Source organism: Dendrobates tinctorius, unplaced genomic scaffold (genome assembly GCF_039654945.1).
Source record: "Dendrobates tinctorius isolate UK_male_01 unplaced genomic scaffold, ASM3965494v1 ptg000166l, whole genome shotgun sequence".
NCBI lineage: Eukaryota > Metazoa > Chordata > Amphibia > Anura > Dendrobatidae > Dendrobates > Dendrobates tinctorius.
The window spans coordinates 9629774-9651340 of record NW_027361833.1 but is presented as its reverse complement, the minus strand read 5'-3'; the positions used below and the strand labels follow the sequence as shown (position 1 = coordinate 9651340).

At 39.0% G+C, this 21567-nt stretch overlaps 1 protein-coding gene across 7 annotated transcripts in view; it reads left to right on the top strand.

Annotated features, from left to right (window-relative positions):
• The window catches only part of DMD (dystrophin), a 3834938-nt gene that overhangs the window by 1788610 nt on the left and 2024761 nt on the right, over positions 1-21567 (top strand). For all 7 annotated transcript variants that reach the window (XM_073550686.1, XM_073550687.1, XM_073550688.1 and 4 more), the window contains one exon: positions 9790-9943. In XM_073550686.1, the coding sequence (XP_073406787.1) occupies positions 9790-9943 (154 nt within the window). The remainder of the gene's footprint in view (positions 1-9789; positions 9944-21567) is intronic.

Here is a 21567-nt window from a genome sequence, read left to right as displayed (position 1 = left end):
ATCGCTATTTCTAACTGTCCCTCACAGTCTTCTACAGCAGCCTGTCCCTAACTGAATTCACAGCAGAGTGAACCAGAAATGGCGGCTGCGGTGGCTTTTATAGTGCATCATGACATCTTTTCGGCAGCCAATCACAGCCATGCCAATAGTTAACATGCCTACATGCCTAACAGGATGTGCCCACACTTCGGAGGATTCCCATTGGCTTAATCAAAGCAAGCAGGCTCATAGCATGATGGGAACTTCTGATTCCGATTCCGGAATCCAATATGACAAAAGTATCGGAAGTCAGTATCGGAATTCCGATACCGCTAATATCGGCCGATACCCGATACTTGCGGTATCGGAATGCTCAACACTAGTGGTGAACACTTTGAACTCCCAAGTGCTTCACAGAAGTTTATACTGTACAGCCATGAAAATAAAAAAAATCATTTTTTTATAAAAATGATCTTTTTGCCCCATTTTTTTCCTAAGGGTAACAGGAGAAATTGGACCCCAAAAATTGCTGTGCAATTTGTCCTGAGTATGCTGATACCCCATATATGCAGGTAAACCACTGTTTGGGTGCATGTCAGAGCTCGTAAGGGAAGGAGTGCCGTTTTACTTTTCAAACGGCTGCAAAAGAGATTGGACGCCATGTCGCATTTTGAGAGCCCATGATGTGCCTAAACAGTGAAAAATCCACCACAAGTGACCACAAGTGACCCCATTTTGGAAACTAGACAAGCTAAGGAAATTATCTAAATGTGTGGTTAGCACTTTGAACCCCCAAGTGCTTCACAGAAGTTTATAATGTAAATCTGCAAAAACAAAAAATAATATTTTTTTTCACAAAAATGATCTCACCTCCCCCAATTTTTTATTTTCAAAAGGGCTATAGGAGAAATTGGACCCCAAAAGTTGTTGTCCAATTTGTCCTGAGTATACTAATACTCTATATGTGGGGGTAAATCAGTGTTTGGGCGCACAGCCCAGAGAAGGAGTACCGTTTGACTTTTTAAATGCAGAATTGGTTGGAATTGAGATCGGAAGCCATCTCGCAATTGGAGAGCCCCTGATGTGCCTAAACAGTGGAAACCAACCAATTCTTACTCCAACTCTAACCCCATCACACCCCTAACCATAATTCCAGCCTAACCCTAATCCAAACTCTAGCCTCAACCCTAACCTTAACTTTAGCCCAAACCCTAACCCTAACAATAGTTCCAACCCTAACTTTAGCCCCAACCCTAACCCTAACTTTAGCCACAACCCTAATACTAGCTTTAGCCCCAACCCTAACACTAACTTTATCCCCAGCCCTAACCCTAACTTTAACACAACTCTCTTTATTACAACTCTAGCCCTAATGGGAAAATGAAAATAAGTAGAGTTTTTTATTTTATTATTTTTCCCTAACTAAGGGGGTGATAAGGGGGATTAGATTTACTATTTTTTTTATTTTGATCACTGTGATAGGGTCTATGACAGTGATTAAAATGAACCAATAGGAAAAAATCTCCTATTGTTGATGGGTGCCGGCTGGCAGATCTCAGCTGGCGCATTGTGCATGCGCCCGCCATTTTCTCCCGGAAGAAGCTGGTGGCCCAGGGGACTTAAGGGGGGCCTGCTTGGACAATGGAGGTAGTGGGGGGTGATTAGGTGACAATATTTCTCTCTCCTCTGATTTCCGATCACATCAGAGGTGAGAGAAAATAAATGGAAAGTCAGATTTTTTTTGCTGTTGCCATTATAGCATTAATAACAGCGATCGCAACACCAGGGTTGGTAAAACCAACCCAAAACATGTTCTCTGGGGTCTCAGGTCCCCCTAGCAGCTGAGGCCCCAAAGAAATTCTGACGCTGGGAGCCGCTATAACCTTAAACCTCAGTGCCATTTACAAGTGGCGCTGTGGTTTAAGTACCATTAACTGCCGCCGTTAAAAGGCATATAGGCAGTTGTTAAGGGGTTAAATGTAACTTTCAACATTATCCCCTGCTCGTGCTGATTGCCAGTAAAGCAGGGGAGAATGACGAGAGCCGTGTTCAGCACACAGTGCTGGAGACAACGTTTAATGCAACGCATCTTCCCTGGCACCCATCCTTGTGATACTGATGCGGCACACACAAGTGTCACAAGTATTACACACAGACACTGACATCTCTGGTACCAGAAATATCAGGATGTGTGAAAGAGGCATTATAACGGGTTTTTCTGTTTGGCTGCTGTCACATGCTAAAAGACACTTTTTATTGCAAAGAAAAGTTTTTGCATCACCACATTTTGAGAGCTATAATTTTTCCATATTTTGGCCCACAGAGTTATATGAGGTCTTGTTTTTTTGCGGGACGAGTTGACATTTTTATTGGTACCATTTTTGGGCACATGACATTTTTTGATCGCTTTTTATTACGATTTTTGGGAGGCAGAATGAAAAAAAAACAGAAATTCATGAATTTCTTTTGGGGGGAGTTTATATTGCTCTGTGTGTGGTAAAATTGATAAAGCATAGTAACATAGTAACATAGTTAGTAAGACTGAAAAAAGACATTTGTCCATCCAGGTCAGCCTATATTCCATCAGAAGAAATCCGCAGATATACGTCCTTCTAACGAACATAATAACTGTAAGATACAATATTGTTACTGATAATATACATTATTACATACCGTATTTTTCGGACTATAAGACGCACCGAACCATAAGACGCACCCCAAATTTTGGGGTGGAAAATAGGGGAAAAAAAAATAATGTGTCAAATGGGGGTCCGTCTTACAGTCCGAATTCCGTGGGGTGGCTGTGCTCTGTGGGGGTGGCTGTGTTCTGTGGGGTGGCTGTGTTCCGTGGGGTGGCTGTGTCCGTGGGGTGGCTGTGTCCGTGGGGTGGCTGTGTTCTGTGGGGTGGCTGTGCTCTGTGGGGTGTCTGTGCTCTGTGGGGTGTCTGTGCTCTGTGGGGTGGCTGTGCTCTGGTCACAATTTACTTACAAATCTTGTTGCGGCGGTCCCGTGGCAGTGGTCCCAATGCAGCCTCCCTGTGCTCTGTCATGTGGTGGTGTCGGGGCTATGTAGTGTGGCTGCAGCGGGGCTCTGTGCTGCGTGGGGGGCTCCACCTGTATTTCGTTAAAGCCCAAAAGCCCCCCTGCAGCTCGTTGCTGCGACGCGGAAGCCTCCAGACAGATGGCCGCCAGGGCCTCCGGAAAGATGGCCGCTGCTCAGCTTCAGATATCCGCAACAAGATCTTGTCCCAAGATCTTGTCCCGAGATCTCAGGACGAGATCTCGTTGCCATGATTTGAATTTGAGTATGCGCCGCTCCCGGTGGCCATCTTACTGGAGGCCACCGCGCTGCAGCAACGGAGCTGCGGGGGGCTTTTGGGCTTTAACGAAATGCTGGCGAAGCCCCCCACGCAGCACAGAGCCCCACTGCAGCCACACTACAGAGCCCCGACCCCACTGCACCGCACAGCACAGGGAGGCTGCATTGAGACCACCGCTACGGGACCGCCACAACAAGATTTGTAAGTATATTGCGACCATAAGACGCACCCCCATTTTCCCCAAAAAATTTTTGGGGAAAAAGTGCGTCTTATGGTCTGAAAAATATGGTATGTATTAATACATATGTATTAATATACATAATAATATGTACTTTCTTCTCTTGAACCCCTCGCCTGACTTCACCATCACTACCTCCTCAGGCAAGGAATTCCAGATTCTCACTGCCTTAACAGTAAAGAATCCTCTTCTATGTTGGTGCAAAAACCTTCTCACCTACAGACGCAGAGAATGCCCCCTTGTGACCATCACCTTTCTTGGTATAAACAGATCCTCAGAGATATTTACATTGTCCCCTTATATACTTATTCATGGTTATTAGATCACCCCTCAGTCATCTTTTTTCTAGACTAAAGCCCCCGTTACACACTGCGATATCGCTAGCAATATCGCTGTAAAGTCACCGATTTTGTGACGTTGCAGCGATATTGCTAGCGATATCGCTGCATGTGATACCTCCGACCGGCTCCCCCGCTGGTTATCGCTGATCGCGCGAGAAGCTCCTGGATCATTCCTCGTCGGTCACTTCCTGCAGCGCTTCCTGCTGTGACGATGAGCGACGCGTGGAGCCGGGCGGGAGGACGCAGAATCGCCTCGTCTGATAGGTAAGTAGCGATCCCCGTCCCCTGCGATGTTGCTAGTGAGATCTGCCTGTGTGGCAGCTCACTAGCGACCACCTAGCGATGCACCAGCGATCCTGACCGCATCATATCGCTGGTCAGGATGACTGGTGAGTCGCTAGGTGTAACGGTACCCTAAATAATCCTAATTTTGCTAATCTCTCTTGGTATTGTACTGTAGTTTCCGATCCCCTTTATTAATTGAATTGCCCTCCCTTGTACTTGCTCTAGTCCATTATATCCTTCCTGATCACTGGTGCCCAAAACTGTACACAGTATTCCATGTGCCGTCTAACCAGTGATTTGTAAAGAGGCAGCATAATGCTCTCACCATGTGTATCCAGACCTCTTTCAATGCAACCCAAGATCCTGTTTGACTTGGCAGCTGCTGCCTGGCACTGGCTGCTCCAGGTAACTTTATCATTAACTAGGATCCCCAAATCCTTCTCCATGTCAGATTTATCCAGTGGTTTCCCTTTAAGTGTGTAATGGTGATATTGATTCCTTCTTCCCATGTGTATAACCTTACATTTATCATTGCTAAACCACATCTGCCACCTTTCGGCCCAGGTTTCCAACCTATTCAGATCCATCTGTAGCAGAATACTATCATCTCATGTATTGACTGCTTTGCATAGTGTTTTTTATCATCGGCAGCACAGTGGCTCAGTGGCTCAGTGGACTAGGTTCGAATCCCACCAAGGACAACATCTACCAGGAGTTTGTATGTTCTCCCTGTGTTTGCATGGGTTTCCTCCGGGTACTTCGGTTTCCTCCCACATTCCAAACACATACTGATAGGGAATTTAGTTTATGAGCCCCATCAGGGACAGTGATGGTAATGTGTGCAAACTGTAAAGCGCTCGGAATGTTAGCGCTATATAAAGATTATTATTAAGATTATTATCTGCAAATATCAATATTTTACTGTGTAAACCTTCTACCAGATCATTAATAAATATGTTGAAGAGAATAGGTCCCAACACCGACCCCTGCGGTACCCCACTGGTCACAGCGACCCAGTTAGACAATATACCATTTATAACCACCCTCTGCTTTCTATCACTAAGCCAGTTACTTACCCATTTACACACATTTTACCACAGACCCAGCCTTCTCATTTATCAACCTCTTGTGTGGCACGATATCAAACTCTTTGGAAAAATCAAGATATACCACGTCCAAGGACTCACCTTGGTCCAGTCTATAGCTTACCTCTTCATAAAAACTGATTAAATTGGTTTGACAGGAGCGATTCCTCATAAACCCATGCTGATATGGCATTAAACAGTTATACTCATTGAGATAATCCAGAATAACCTCCCTCAGAAACCCGTCAAATATTTTCCCAACAATAGAGGTTAGAGTTACTGGCCTATAATTTCCAGGTTCACTTTTCGAGCCCTTTTTGAATATTGGTACCACATTTGATATGTGCTAGTCCTGTGGAACAGACCCTGGCGCTATAGAGTCCCTAAATATAAGAAATAATGGTTTGTCTATTACATTAGTTAGTTCTCTTAGTACTGGTGGGTGTATGCCATCCGGACCCAGAGATGTATCTATTTTAATCTTACTTAGCTAGTTTCGCACCTCTTCTTGGGTTAGATTGGTGACCCTTAATATAAGATTTTCTTTGTCTCTCAGCATTTCACCTAGCATATAATTTTCCACCGTGAATACAGTGGAGAAGAATGTGTTTAATAAATTGGCTTTTTCCTTATCATCTACAACCATTCTTTCCGCACAATTTTTTTAAGGGGCCTACATTTTCACTATTGATTCTTTTACTATTGATATAGTTGGAAAACATTTTGGGATTAGTTTTACTCTCCTTAGCAATGTGCTTCTCTGTTTCCTTTTTTGGCAGCTTTAATTTTTTTGGAAAAATTATTTTTCTTCCTATAGTTTTTTATAACTTCAAAGCTGCCATCCTGCTTTAGTAGTTTAAATGCTTTCTTTTTGCTGTTACTTGCCACTCTTACTTTTTTGTTTAGCCACATTGGGTTTTTCCTATTTCTTGTCCTTTTATTCCCACAAGGTATAAACCACTTACAGTGCCTATTTAGGATGTTTTAAACATTTCCATTTATTATCTGTATTCTTATTTCTGAGGACACTGTCCCAGTCAAGCAGATTAAGGGCATATCTAAGGTGGTCAAACTTTGTCTTCCTAAAGTTCAGTGTTTTTGTGACTCCCTGTCAAGTCTCCCTAGCAAAAGACATGTGAAACTGTACAATATTGTGGTCGCTATTTCCTAGATGCCAGACGACCTGTAAGTTTGTTCTTCTGTCAGGTCTATTAGATAGTATTACGTTTAAAAGTGGTGCTCCTCTGGTTGGATTCTGCACCAATTGTGAAAGATAATTTTTCTTGGTTATTAGCAGAAACTTGTTGCCTTTATGGGTTTTGCAGGTCTCTGTTTCCCAGTTAATTTCAGGGTAGTTAAAGTATCCCATAACAAGGACCACATTGTGGGTTGCAGCTTCATCTATCTGCCTATGTAGTAAACTTTCCTTGATTTCTTTTATATTTTGATTTTTGTAACAGACCCCAATGAGAATTTTGTTACTATTTTTCACTCCATGTATTTCGACCCATATGGACTCGACATCTTCATTCCCTTTGCTAATATCCTCCCTTAAAGTGGGTGAATAAAGCAGTTTTATTCTTCGGGTCAGTATGATTACACTGATACCTCATTTATATTTTTTTATGTTTTGACGTTTTTTTACAATAAAAACTATTTTATATCAAAAAATAATTATTTTTGCATTGCTTTATTCTGAGAGATTTAACTTTAATATTTTTCCAGTGATGGAGCTGTATGGTAGCTCGCTTTTTGCAGGACCAGATGATGTTTTCAGCAGTACCATGTATATATCCATCTTTTTGATCACGTGTTATTCCACTTTTTGTTAGGTGGTATGATGATAAAGCATTTTTTTTGCTTTTTTATGGGGCTCACTAAAGGGGTTAACTAGTGGGACAGTTTTATAGGTCAGGTCATTATGAAAGCCACGATACTAAATATGGGGTTAAAGTTAGGATTAGGGTTAGGGTTGGGATTAGGGTTAGGGGTGTGTTACGGTTAGGTTTGTGGCTAGGGTTATGGTTAGGGTTGGGATTAGGGTTTGGAGTGTGTTGGGGTTATGGTTGGAGTTAGAATTGGGCATCTCCACTATTTAGGCACATCAGGGGCTCTCCAAATATGACATCGCGTCTGATCTCAATTCCAGCCAATTCTGCACTGAAAAAGTCAAATGGTGCTCTTTTTTTTCTGAGCTCTGCCATGCACCCAAATAATCTTTTACCCCCACATATGGGGTATTAGTGTACTCAGGACAAATTGTACAATAACTCTTGGGGTCCAATTTCTTCTGTTACCCTTTGGAAAATAAAAAATTGGGGCAAAAATATCATTTTTGTGGAAAAAAATATGATTTTTTATTTTTATGGCTCTATGTTATAAACTTCTGTGAAGCACTTGGGGATTCAAAGTTCTCACCACACATCGAGTTTCTGGGGGTCTAGTTTCCAAAATGGGGTCACTTGTGGGGTTTTTCCACTGTTTAGGCACATCAGGGGCTCTCCAAATGCGACATGGCAACCGATCTTAATTGCATCCAATTTTGCGTTGAAAAAGTCAAACGGCGCTCCTTCCTTTCCGTGCACTTCCATGCGCTAAAATAGTGGTTCCCCCACATATGGGGTATTATTGCACAATAACTTTTGGGGTTCAATTTCTCCTGTTACCCCTGGAAAAATAAAAAAGTTGGACCTGAAGTAATTTTTTTGTGAAAAAAAGTTAATTGTTAATTTTTTTCTAAACATTCAAAAAATTATTGTGAAGCACCTGAAAGGTTAATAAACTTCTTGAATGTGGTTTTGAGTACTTTGAGGGGTGCAATTTTTAGAATGGTGTCACTTTGGGGTATTTTCTATCATATAGACCCCTCAAAGTGACCTCAAATGTGATGTGGTCCCACCAAAAAATGGTGTTGTAAAAATGAGAAATCGCTGGTTAAATTTTAACCCCTATGATTTCCTAACAAAAAAAATTTTTAGTTCCAAAATTGTGCTGATGTAAAGTTAACATTTGGGAAATGTTACTTATTATATATTTTGAGTGCCATATCTCTGCGATTTAAGGGCATGAAAATTCAAATTTGAAAAATTGCAAAATTTTCACCAAATCTCTGTTTTTTTCACAAATAAACACAAGCTATATCAAAGAAATTTTACTACTAACATGAAGTACACTATGTCACGAGAAAACCTTGTCAGAATCACCAGAATCCATGGAAGCGTTCCAGAATTATTACCTCATAAAGGGACAGTGGTCAGAATTGTAGAAATTTGTTTTTTTATTTCATTCTATGTTTTACACTTTGTCCCACTATGGGACAATGATTTTGTGCAGGCTGATCACTTCTATAGCATGCAGTTCTGCATGCTATAGAAGCTGTCAGCACTGCATGTATTTTACACTGACCTGAGAGACTTCCTGATCATCACTGTGCATGATAGAGAGTCTCTCAGCTCTGGAGACCCGGGTGTCATCATGGCGACATTGGGTCTCCATGGCAGCTATCGGGGCCCAGCGTCATGCTGCAGGGTGTCTGATCCAAAGGCAGAAGGGCTGTCAGCCCCTGTGCCAGCTCTGAAATGCTGCAATCGTGTTCGATCTCAGCATTTCAGGGGTTAAAGCACTGAAAGCGGTCTGTGACCACTCCTGGCACTTAGTGCTGGGTGTCAGCTGTGAGAATCAGCTGACACCAAGCCACGATCAGCTGCACACCACCTGTGTGCACTGCTGATCTCTATGACATACTGTCTCGTCCATGGGATGTAAAGCCCAGGTCACATGGAAGGGATAGTATGGCAGAAAGGGGTTAATTGACAGAACGACTATCTAGTCTGAGACTATGAGACACCTTCTGTCTCTAAGTGTTCCCAGAACTATGCCAGACGCAGATTCAGCTTGTGAGGTTTGTTCTCCTGTGCTTTGAGTTCTGTATGCTTGATCTGTTGCCTGACCTTGGACTTTATTCTGACTATCCACCTGTTTATCCCCTTGAACTCTGATCCGTTATCCTCTCGGTACTCTGACCTCAGAATTTTACCTGACTATGCTTTTGTCTCTTCCTTCTGTTTATGACGTACCCTCCTGGCTTCTGACCTTGGACTCCTTAACCACTCTGACTCACGGCTTGACCGTGAGATGTAACTAACTTCACACCACGATTCTTATATTTGATTTAATTATTTCATCAATTGTTTATCTATTTATCTTTATTGAAATATTTTAGGGAACATATTTATTTTTATTATTACAGTTTGTATATTCCTAGTTTGTATGTAGCCCATTGTGTTATTTGCAAGTATATTAATTGTAGTAACTGATATATTCATTGACAGCTGTAGGTGTCAAAACAAGCAAAAAGCTGACACTGTAAGAGAGGCACGTGCACATCATGAGGGGATTATGGGATATGGCCTTAAAATCCACTCCGTTGTCATTTTTGCTTCTAGTTTTTTGCAGATATTTAGTTTAAATATTTTCAGTTTTTTAAATTAACAATAAATTGCAGTTACAGTTTGATTTAAACATTCATCATTGTTTTCTCAGAAAATTTGATATATCCCTGAGGAAGTGGATGAAACTACAGGAGGACATGAATATTTTCAATCATTGGTTAAGTGATGCTGAGAGAGTTCTTGCTGATAATCAAGGTGAAATACGAGATTTGGAAAAGGCTAAACAACTTCAACAGAGGGTAAAGGTAGGAATTACTAAAAAAGAGTCATTGCTATATATTCAATTCATTTTTTCTACATTGAATAAAGTAAATGTCTTTATCAGTGATATACATGACCTCGTTGAAATTCTATCTCTAAACTATGCACAGTCACGAAAAGGCAAAGAGATTTATTGCTGTTTGATTTGAATGCTTTGGTCATTTTTTGGTATGGGAGCAGTGAAGAGTAATTTATGAAAAGTGCCAAACAGGTGTGTTTCATAGCAAGCTTAATACGTGTTTACATTCTCACTTTTCCATTTTTTGTCCTAAGTTACAAAACTAAGTGCATTAGACTCAACTGTCATTACATAATAGGCACATTAATAAATGTGTTGACATGTTGTGGAGTTTGAATCCTAACATGAAAACGATACAGATTTTGCCTTCTATGTATACTGACTGTTCGCACTCCAGAAAATACAATGATTTTGTGTTTTGAGAATTAGTTTGAAGTTATTTTTTTATGCTTATTAGTCTTGATGCCTAAGATTTTTTTCTATTGAAATTTGACTGTTTTGAAAACCAAGTTGTAATAGGAGTATCAACGTATATCATACCATTAGTTATTTTGCTAAACTATGTAATGATTTTGTGTTATGTAGAGGTTGGTTAGGAAAAGATTTACTAAGCTAAATGTACCATATTTATTTAATATGTGTTTTCAATAGTTTTTGTATCATGAGTTAAAAATGCAGTATAATTTTAGATAACTAATAGGACATTTAAAGCTGGACAGAAATGTCAAAAGATTCACCACAGTAATTAAACGGCATGAGCCACCATAATGAATTTGACTTTTTAAGACTGATTAGTCTAGGTTTATGATGATTTAAAGACATGATTATTTCAGTTAAAATCTCCATGTCCATTCCCATGTTTGTTGCAAATCAAAATAATTTATGAGTTCCAAATTCTATACCACTTTGGTTCTATCATAGACAGAGCGCCGGAGTTTTAAATCCCCCTTATAAACATGGATGACCCATTAGCTGAATTCAGCCTCCACTAAAAGAAGCTAAGAAACTATGGTCCGAATTCATCAACTCAACTAGGCCAGAATTATAGCATAAATCCCTTGAAAAGTTGCAACATTTTTATCAAATGGTGGTTGCGCACAAATTTTGTGACTTTTTGCTTTTTCACCCCAGTTTCACCCAGCTCCACCAATATGGATACAGTAGGGGCAGGACCAGGGCAGAATGAGCACATATTGCAACAGATTGTCTAATTCATGATGAGTACTGGCATTCCTTACATCATAAATCTTACTCCATTCACAGACAGGAGTAAGATTTGTGATGAGGCACATGGAGGTGCACAACACTTTGCTGACACACCTGATTCATTATGAGGCATGTGCCTCTTAATGATTAAAGCGCCTCTGATTCCAGCCCACTCCCTCATCAAGACCAGCATGAACAATGCCAATCTTTATAAATATGAGCTTCAATGTGAACCCAAATGCAAAATACGTAAGCCCATCAGTATCATGCATCTTTAAGTGTATTGGTCTTCTAATATGTGCCAAAGGGCCTGGGTCTGTCTGCACCCTCTGCTCCATCTGTAGATATGCCCCTGCTGTGTAATATATATTTCATTGAATAATTACCAGTATATATAGCTACTAAGCTCCTCCTATTTGTGGCTGCAGCATGCAACATGTTATATTATAAATCTGTCTATGTGGTGAATTTGAAATATTTTAACATAAAAATCAAGGGCTTGTCGGTATAAAGCTATATTAAGAAATCATTAGGCACAAAAAATAGATTGATTATTCAAGAACATATTAGAACAAGTCTAGTGTGCAAGATATCTAAAATGTGTCTCACCGTGGCTTTTTTCGGCAGTATTTTTTCCATTGTCAATGAAAAAATTCAGATGTGCTTTTTAAATATCAGTCTTGCAGTTTATCTCTAAACATGTTGGAAAAATCCACTATTCCAAGCATTTAGCAGTCTTGTTTTTCATATTATTGTTTAATACTATTTTTCAATTGTTGTACAGCTATTTGCTTGAGCATATTGTTACCATTCTTATGGCTTCCATAACTTTAGTGGTATTACCATGCTCTAGTCTCCCAGTACCCTGTATATAGTTTCAGTATTTAGTCCTATATACTTCTATGGCAATATATATCTGAAGAAAGTCTAAACTGAGACCAAAACGTCATATACAGTATGTGGATTGCAAATAAATCATCTTTGTTCTACATCATCTGAATGCCAAGTTCTTCATAGATATTATACATAAAAAACAGGGGTCTTGGAGCAATTAATCAGAGCCCCTTATTAGGTGTCTTCATTGCCTCCTGATATAGAGCTTTGTTTTGTTTCGTTCCTTATTTGTTTTTCATCACCTTGTGGCAAATACCTACATTGTTCGGGTATTTCTAGAGAGTGTTGTCCTCTACTGATACTTACCTCCTAATACTTCCAAAGTTGTCCATGTGTTAGCATTTTATAGATACTAAATAATAGTTGTATATTGTTCACTGTTTGCTTTAGATAAGTTATTACCTTATGTGATGGTTGTATATTAAACATAACCAGTTATGACCACTGCCAGACATAAACAGAAGAGGGCCCTGTGCAAGAAAAATATAGGGGCAATTTGCAGTCCAATAGTTCATCATAATGCACAATTCATCCTGCTTTCGAGGTGGAGATAGACCCCATTACCTTTTGGGCCCTTGTGCACCAATGGTAAGTCCGCCAATCTTCCTACTAAAACTAGCAATATGACTGTGAAGGCCCTAGCACAGTAAAAAAAAAATTAAAACCTGTTTGGTAGTAATCCAATGTGCAAAAGTCAAAGAATTCAAGCTTTAGAGCCACATGCAAAATTGACCAAAATCTGCATTGAGGGATTATCGAGTGTCTCTCAGTTCATTGACCCATCGACAATACACTTTCAGATTGAATAGACAAGACAGGTATAATTTTTATTGTTGTACTAAAACCTTTACAGCCATTCCATTAGAATCAAAATTGACAAGTTTGATTAAAAGGTTTATTATAAGGTTGTGCTTTATTCTAATCTAATTCAACCCACAATGTTGGCACATACTGCAAGAAGTAAGTAGATTCATTGGCATATTACTTTATATCATCAGCTCAGTTACTTTGTTTTTTCAGACATTACAAAAAAAGATGCGCTAACAGATTTTTGATTGGCTGTTTTAAGTTGTTTGGATTTTGTGCATTTCTAAATATATTATGTGAATGGCATTTTTGGCCTTCCTACTGTGGCAGGGTTAGTACTAAGAGGCAATCTTCAGCAGTCTTTTTCACTATATTCCTTTGATATTGGCAATAATTTTAAAATATAAGCATCTTGCTAGTAGAGATTTGAGTTTGATCCAAGGTATAGGGAACAACTATATTTCTACACCAAATAATGCTTGCTTTTCTATTTTCCTTTGTGGTGTGTTTGTCTTGCTGAAATATTTCTAAATCTAAGAACCTTCTGTTGTATGGGATTTTTTTTTATCTTGATTTCTGGTTATTTCAGACACAACTTCTAGTTTCTGAAAAGCATATATGATGGAATGCGCATGATTACAATACTCTATTAAGTTAAGCGTTAGAAAGAAACCGACTTTACAGCCTTTTACTAGCTGAACAGATTGTTGTTATTTGATTTCAGTATTGCGTACTATTTTAAAATTAAAGGAAATCTCAGAAAATGCTTTCACAAGTATGCATATGACCTTGTGATCCAGGCAAGAAATTTTCATTTCAAGACAGCTTTATGAAGTTCAGATAAGCATAATCCTCTTTTGTCGATTGCATTACTTTAATAAGTCGAGTTGTTTGTTTAAATATATTTGAATATTTGCATCCAAACCTTCAGCACTTGTTAATCAATAGTAAACTGCTTTATGCCATGGACGTATCAAGAGGTGGTTTTTAAGCAGCATATGAATTTTTTGGCGAGGCCAGTTCATTTTTATTAGCTTTTTAACCATTTATTATCAGCATATCATTTGGCTATGAAGTATGCGATGATAAGAGAGTTATGGTAATCTCAAAAGTTGCATTTTTCAGAAAAATGAAAGCTGTGACACCATTTCTATATTAAATACCACTATTTGGGGGATAATAGGCTGCTGAGTTGCAAATGCTATGACAAAATCGCAAAGCAAATACATATGCAGAATAAATGGTTAAATACGCCTGCACTCCTGAAAATGATAGGTAAAAAGCTAAAGCTGCTGGTGCCTAGACAGCTTTTGTGCCTGATCTGTCATGCTGTAGAATAATATATAAAGGAAAAAAGGACTCCGCGCTAAAGCTGATACAAGCAGATTACCTTTAGGGTCACTAAATTCAGAAAGACCCAATGAATGATAATAAAGAAATTTTAACTTGCTCAATTATGGATGCTCAGAGATTCAACCTGAAGAGCCATTACTACTTTGATTCTAATGCCCAAATGATTGTGTAATACTAAAAACAGTTAAAATAGTTGAAATAGTTACTTTTCCATGTCTGGTTGCATAGGTATATACATTTATAGTATATGGTTAAACCCTATATGACCCGCCAGCATCCATATGGATAAACAAATATTGTAAAAAAAAATTGTGAAGATCTTACTTGTAATAAGTTGGAATGCAGGTGCTGTGTCCAACCTGTGAGGCAGCAAGTGGGCAGGAAGAGCAGGTATACTTGCTCTTCCTGCCCACTTGCTGCCCTGCTGTTAGGACCCGCTGCCCAACGGGAACTCACCAGCGGCAGCGCAGGAGGCTGACCTGGACATCTGGTGCTGGGGGTAAGCCCTGGGCACTGGGGACCAGTGAACTAGAGTGGTACTAAGCAGTGCTGAGGCAGCTAGTTGCTCGGAGGAGAAGGCAGACAGGACCTGCGGTCACATGACAGAGAGTCAGAGGAGGTGGGCAGAGCCTAGCACCACTGCTATGGCTCCGGGGGGCACCTGCAGGAAGGATCGGAGGTCTGAGGGATGTTAAATTGGAAGCAGAGATAACGTAGTCACACAAGGCAAGATCCAAACACAGAGTGGGTGGTGCAGTACACAGGGGCAGTCAGAAGGATAGTCAGAACATAGCAAGAGATCAGTTAACCAGGACAGGCAATAAATGGTACAAACATGGCAGGGAAGAATTACAACGGGGACGGAACCAGATCAAAACCAGACAAACAGACAATAGTACAGGCACAAAGCACAACAGGGTCAGATACACTCAGCCAAAGGTTGGAGTATAAATGACAAAGTATGATCTCACAGTGAGGCTACAAAAAAGCCTCCCAGGACCCAGAAAGAGGCCATCAGAGTTAACCCTGCAACTACCTAATCTAAGAACCCAGTAAGCCATGACACCCGCAGTTCGGACACAGCACCTGCACTCCAAGTTATTACAAGTAAGATCTTCACAATTTTTTTTACAATATTTGTTTATCCATATGGATGCATCCAGATGTCGAGCAGTAACTATTTCAACTATTTTACCTGTTTTTAGTATTGCAAAATCATTTGGGCTTTAGGAAGAAAGTAGTAATGGCTCCTCAGGTTGAATCTCTGAACATCTACAATTGAGCAGGTGAAAATTTCTTTATTATCATTCATTGGGTCTTTCTGAATTTAGTGACGCTACAGGTAATCTACTTGTATCAGTTTTAGCGCAGAGAAACATCCCTAAAACATAATGTTTCCACCTACATGCTTGACAGTGGGAACAGTGTTCTTTGGGTCATAGGAAACATTTCTCTTCCTCCAAACACGGCGAGTTGAGTTAATGCTAAAGAGATCAGTTTTTGGCTCATCTGACAACAGCACCTTCTCCAAATCCTTCTCCAAATCACTCACAGAATCATCCAGATGTTCATTGGCAAACTTCAGATGGGCCTGCACATATGCCTTCTTGAGCAGGGGTGGCCTTGCGGGCACTGCAGGATTTTAAACCATTGCGGTGTAATAGTGTCACTTGGTGACTGTGGTCCCTGATACCTTGAGATTTTAGGCTGATATCTCAACCTTCCTCATGATCAAGGATACCCCACAAGGTGAGATTTTGCATGGTGCCCCAGATCAATGTCGTTTGAGTCATTTTGTATTTCTTCCTTTTTTTTACTGTTGCACCAACAGTTTTCTCCTTCTCACCCAGCACTTTATGTATGGTTTTGTAGCCCATTCCAGCTTTGTGCGGGTCTATGATATTGTCCCTGACATCCTTAGAAAGCTATATGGCATTACCCATGTTGTAGAGGTTAGAGTCTGACTAATTGAGTCTGTGGACAGGAGTCTTTTATAAAGGTGACTATGTAAGACAGCTGTCTTTAATGTAGGTAACGAGTTGATTAGGAGCGTCTAACTGGTCTGTAGGAGCCAGAACTCTTAATGGTTGACAGAGGATCAAATACTCATTTCTCATTGCAAAATGCAAATAAATTTATATAATTTATACAATGTGATTCTGGATTTTTTTTTATATATATTCTATCGCTCAATGTTAAAATTAATCTACCCTTAAAATTATAGACTGTTCATGTCTTTGTCAGTGTGCAAACTTACAAAATCAGCAAGCGATCAGATAATTATTTCCTTCACTGTATATCAGCTGCTAATTTTAAAGTGTTGTCCAAACTTAAGAAGTGTTGACCTAACTTCAGGATAGGTTATCACTTGCTGATTGCTGGCCATTCCACCACTGGAACTTGCGCAAATCTTAAGAAACGGGGCTCTGAAGTTCCCCATTTCAATAGAACAAAGACCCACACATGTGCACCGTTGCTCCATTTGTTGTCCATGAGACTACATAGAAAGTAAAACACTGTATCGCTAGTGATCCAATAGTCAATGAATGGAGTATTGATGCTCATGCTTGGCCAAATGGGACACTTTACATGTCTATTTTGGGATTCATGTGGGATTCAGCAGTCGGCCTTTAGTGATCAGCAAATTATCATCTATACTGTGATTAGCTGATGACTTGCTAATTTGGAACAACCATTTTAAGAACAATTGATAGATAAAAATCTGATCTCTGCCACCAAAGCAAAAAAAATAGCTAGACATTTCAATGTATGCAGCTGCATATACTTTATATGTACAACAAACATATCCATTTGTAAATGCTTTAGCAGACAGCAGGTAATACGAGGAAGAATGGGCAACACTATGTTCTTCTTTGCTGTGATACAAGAAGGCTGACTTCTCTCAGATGGCACTGTTCCAGTATTTCCACTCCTTTATGCTTCATGCACACTAGTTCATCCAGTCCTCGGCTGCATCCAGTATCTGATTGTTACAAAAAACAGGTACAGATGACACCGAGGGGCAGGAGGACGCTAGAGCACGCTTTTTGTATGGATGAATATTGCAGTCATTTCCTCTTTTCCCGTGATTTATGTCTATGATCGAGTGACAGAATATGTGTTTCCAAGTGACTACTTCACCTTTCATTAGTAGGTCACCATAGTATGGAGAATATTTTAGAATTTTCAGGTATTTGGAGTGTCTTTTGTTTTTTTATATTTTCTTGAAAGGTGATTATTTAAATGTGTAAAACGATATAAACTGCATATTGGGATAGAAAATACCAGAAACACTTCTAGTAACAAATGTATTGTCAAGCATGCATAGTCAGTTTGTAGTCAACAGAGTTCAAAGGAGAATGAGAAAAGTATCTTCTGGCAAGAATCCTGAAAATTAGGAATTATCATGTCTTTTTTTGCCCTGATCCTCTGACAGGACCAATAGAAGGGGCATACATGGAAGATCATTTCCAGCCCCTGCTGATTCCTAGTTTTAATTTACATTTACTGACTATAGTAATAAAAACAACTTTAGTATTAGATTTGTTTTGGTCACTATTTCCTATTAAGGATATGCATGGGACAAATGTTTTGTTTGGATGGTCAAAGATTCCAAATAAAGCTTATAGTTTTCTATATCTATTTCTATAAGTTATCTATATAACTTTGAAAAGAATCTGAACCTTTAGCTGCTTCTCACTTCCTTTGGCATCCCACTAGTTTAAATGGATGGGGAAATTTTAATTATTTTCTGTCTTTAAAAATGGTAATTTGGAAATGTGGTGGCCTCAGCTCATAACCCCAACTACTTTTCTCACCAAGTTCCAAAGGATGAAGTGAGAAGAGAGAAATGTTGCAAATTTTAGACTAAATATGATGTTCTCCATATTGGGGTTTTTTCCCACCAAAATACTGCCGGAAGGCTTCTGATAAATTCTTCTCATTGCTTTCAAATGTTATTTTAGATTTTTTTTTACAAACTGGCACAATTGTTTCCTTTGGATTTTTTTCTATCGGCTTTATTCTTCATAACAATTCAAATACATCTCCAGCTTTATATTTTTATCATAGAAATGGAACTGCTATATTTTTGTTACCTAAAGCAGAGGAGGCTATATTAAATTGCTAGGCCGATAAATATTGAATAAAACAGATTGATACGACTAGAACAATTCTAGTTTTATTCCTGTTCATTGTACACAATAAATTGTTTTCATGATGTATTTTTTGAAATGTTCCAAGATTAAATGCTCTTCATTGTGTTCTGATGTAATTGTAAAGTCAATAAACTGTGTAAAAACTGCAAGAAAATGTGACATTGTTGAGACAGGCAGAGTCTGCATGTGAAACCAACTTTGCTACCTTTTGAAACACATTTTACATTGTCTGCCAGTTAATTTGATTAGATGAAAGTCATTTTGTAAATGAAAACAATGGCAGGCACTAATGGAAAGTAGGATGCTCTCTGGCATTCTGGAAGTCACTGGCTTATTGCATTAGAGAAGTGAACATGCTAAAACTCTAGGGGGCAATGACTATGCAATGTATTAATTACGCTGAGAGCATACCGCGCACTAGACCAAACAACCTGCTAGGAAAGTCATGTCTTGGCAGAACCTTTTGCAAAGGAAATTAGATTTGAAAATGATAAGAGCATTATAATTGCGCTCACTGGATTAGGAACAAACCATATAAATGAATGATCTATATGTCAAATAGTCTCTCTCATGGTACAGAAATTCACTTAAAAATCACTCCTTTTGGCAGCATCTAGCGGCGTACACAAAAGGAACATAATATTTGAAAATCTAATTGCGCAGTCGGTTTAGGAAGCGTTAGAAAAAATTACATATAGCAATCCTTGAACTTTTGAAACAGATGTATTTGTATTTTACACTGCGTAATCTGTGCAGATGGCAGCGGTTTAGTCAATTCAAAAACTGTCTTTAATATTCATGCTGAAGTACTTAAAATGTTCTTAGTGCACTTGGAGTAATAAAATCAGAAAGATTTACGGAATACGAGATTCTTCCAACTAAACTGCCGAACTGTGACTTTAATGCTGTGCTCAGCTAAGCCACAGCACTCCACTAACTACTGTGCTCTCCCCATCACTCTAAAAGTTCAGAAGTGGTCTTTGAAGGCTTGTTTATTTTCTTCTCATTTACAAGAAACAGCTACTAATTACCACACTTATGTTTTTACCTCTGTTTCCCTGCAGTGAATCACTTAACGTCATAATACAATTGAATGTCTCAATTGAATAAAGGAATAAATAACTACGTATTGTAAATGTTACCCTGAGCGGCATTTTCTAAAGAATGCCAAGTGCCGAATAACTAGAATGTCTATTATCTCCTGTAGGGAACATAATGTTATCAAGAAGATGGTATTCCCTAAAATATACTATCTGCTTTAGCTTGTGCATTTAAGAACCTGTTGAATTGTTCTATACCAACACAATATTTTTCCCCAATAAAAAGTTAAGAAATACTTGTTTATTAGTATTATAGTTAATTGTATTTTAAATATTTTTATGTTATTATTTTTCAATACTATTTTTGATAAACAAATATTTTAAAAGACAATTGTAATTGTATCACCTGGCATGAAGAGGAGTATCTGATTACTGATAATACTTATACAGTGTATTATAAAATAGGTTGGTTGGTAGAATTGGATTTGCACCACGTTGGATTGGTAGCAGAATATTACGGAGTGGCATAGTTGAATTAATGTCTATTGACGTCCACTAAAAGGCTTCTCCAGGAATTGAAACAAAATAATTTAAAAAAATGTAATTATAAATAAATTCCAAAATGCTTTTGATTGGCAAATCACAATCATTTTTTCTATGGAAGTATTTAGTATAAAATAAAAATGGCCACTTTTTTCTGACTAGCAGAAACATCTCCTTTAATGGAAATAGGACAATTGTGATCATGTAAACGAAATAGCTCTATTGCTGAGAACTGAAGATAATTCTTACTAGAGATGAGCGAGCATCATTGGCTCCCTCCTTATTTGGCAAGCTATAGCGCTTACCAAAGAAGCTGCATCGGGAACCAGGATACCTAGAGCGCTCTCAATAATCAGCTATTCAGTGCTGCAGCTGCATGTATCACGGCTGTGTGAAAGTGACAACATGCATGAAGAGCCTGTGTGTGGTGTGACTGTCACACAGCTGCAACAAATGCAACTGCGGAGCCGAACAGCTGATTATCGGGAGCGCTACAGATATCCGGGGTCCCTCATGATTTAGAAAGACAGGATAGTCAGAAATGTGGGCATCCTTGTTTTACCTTAGCACTTCTGGAATCTCCAGAATTAAATTAGAAAGACACAGTGGACAGCAGTGGAAGCAACCACTTCTTACCTCTGCTCACCTGATATCTCAAGTAGCAGCCTCTTCTTAACTCAACACCCCTGGTATCTCCAGTAGTAGATCAGAAACACGGGGTGTACAGCAGTATGAGAGCCTTTCTATCTTACCACTCCTGGTAAGTTTAGCATTACATCTGAAATACATGGTGGATAGCAGTATGAGCAGCCTCTTCTTACTTTGGTATCCCTGGTATTTCCACTATTTGATCAGAAATACAAGGTAGACCACAATTTGAGCAAAATCTTCATATCTCTTCACCCCTGATATTTCCAATATCAGATCAAAAAAATCATGGTGCACAGCTGTGTGAGCAATGTTTTCTTACCTCCTGACTCCTGAAAGCTTTTGTTTTGGATCTTGGATCAGAATATCCAATGGGAGCAGATCCTCTTATACTTGAAGACAGGGGTGGAGCTTCTTACTACACATGATCACAGGCACATTTTAATACCATAGTTGTTACCTGCCTAGACAAAACAAAAGTGATTTGCTAATTAAGGTTTTTTAGGAAATTTACAATAACATTTAATTTAGTGACTAACTGTTTTCTATTCTCAGACAATCTTTTTAAATAACGATTTAATGTAATTAAGTTCGAAATCAATATAAATGGCTATTAAAATGGGGCTACAATGGTCCCTGTTGCATGATAACTCAGGCTTTCATCACCCCATTTGACAGGCCCATTAGAGTCAGGACAATGTAGAGCAAAATATACTGAACATCCCCCAACACACAGTATACCCGTAATGTTAGATAGTCTGATTTGGGTAAGTATACAAAAATTTTGCATCATGTACAAAAACTTCATAATCTCTTTCTTGCACTTGTCTCTGACCAGTAATAAATGTCACAAAAGGATCAGTTCCTTATCAAACCATATTAATATGTATTGTATGTGTTATAACAAAGATTACAATGAAATAAAAAATGGATGTACTGTG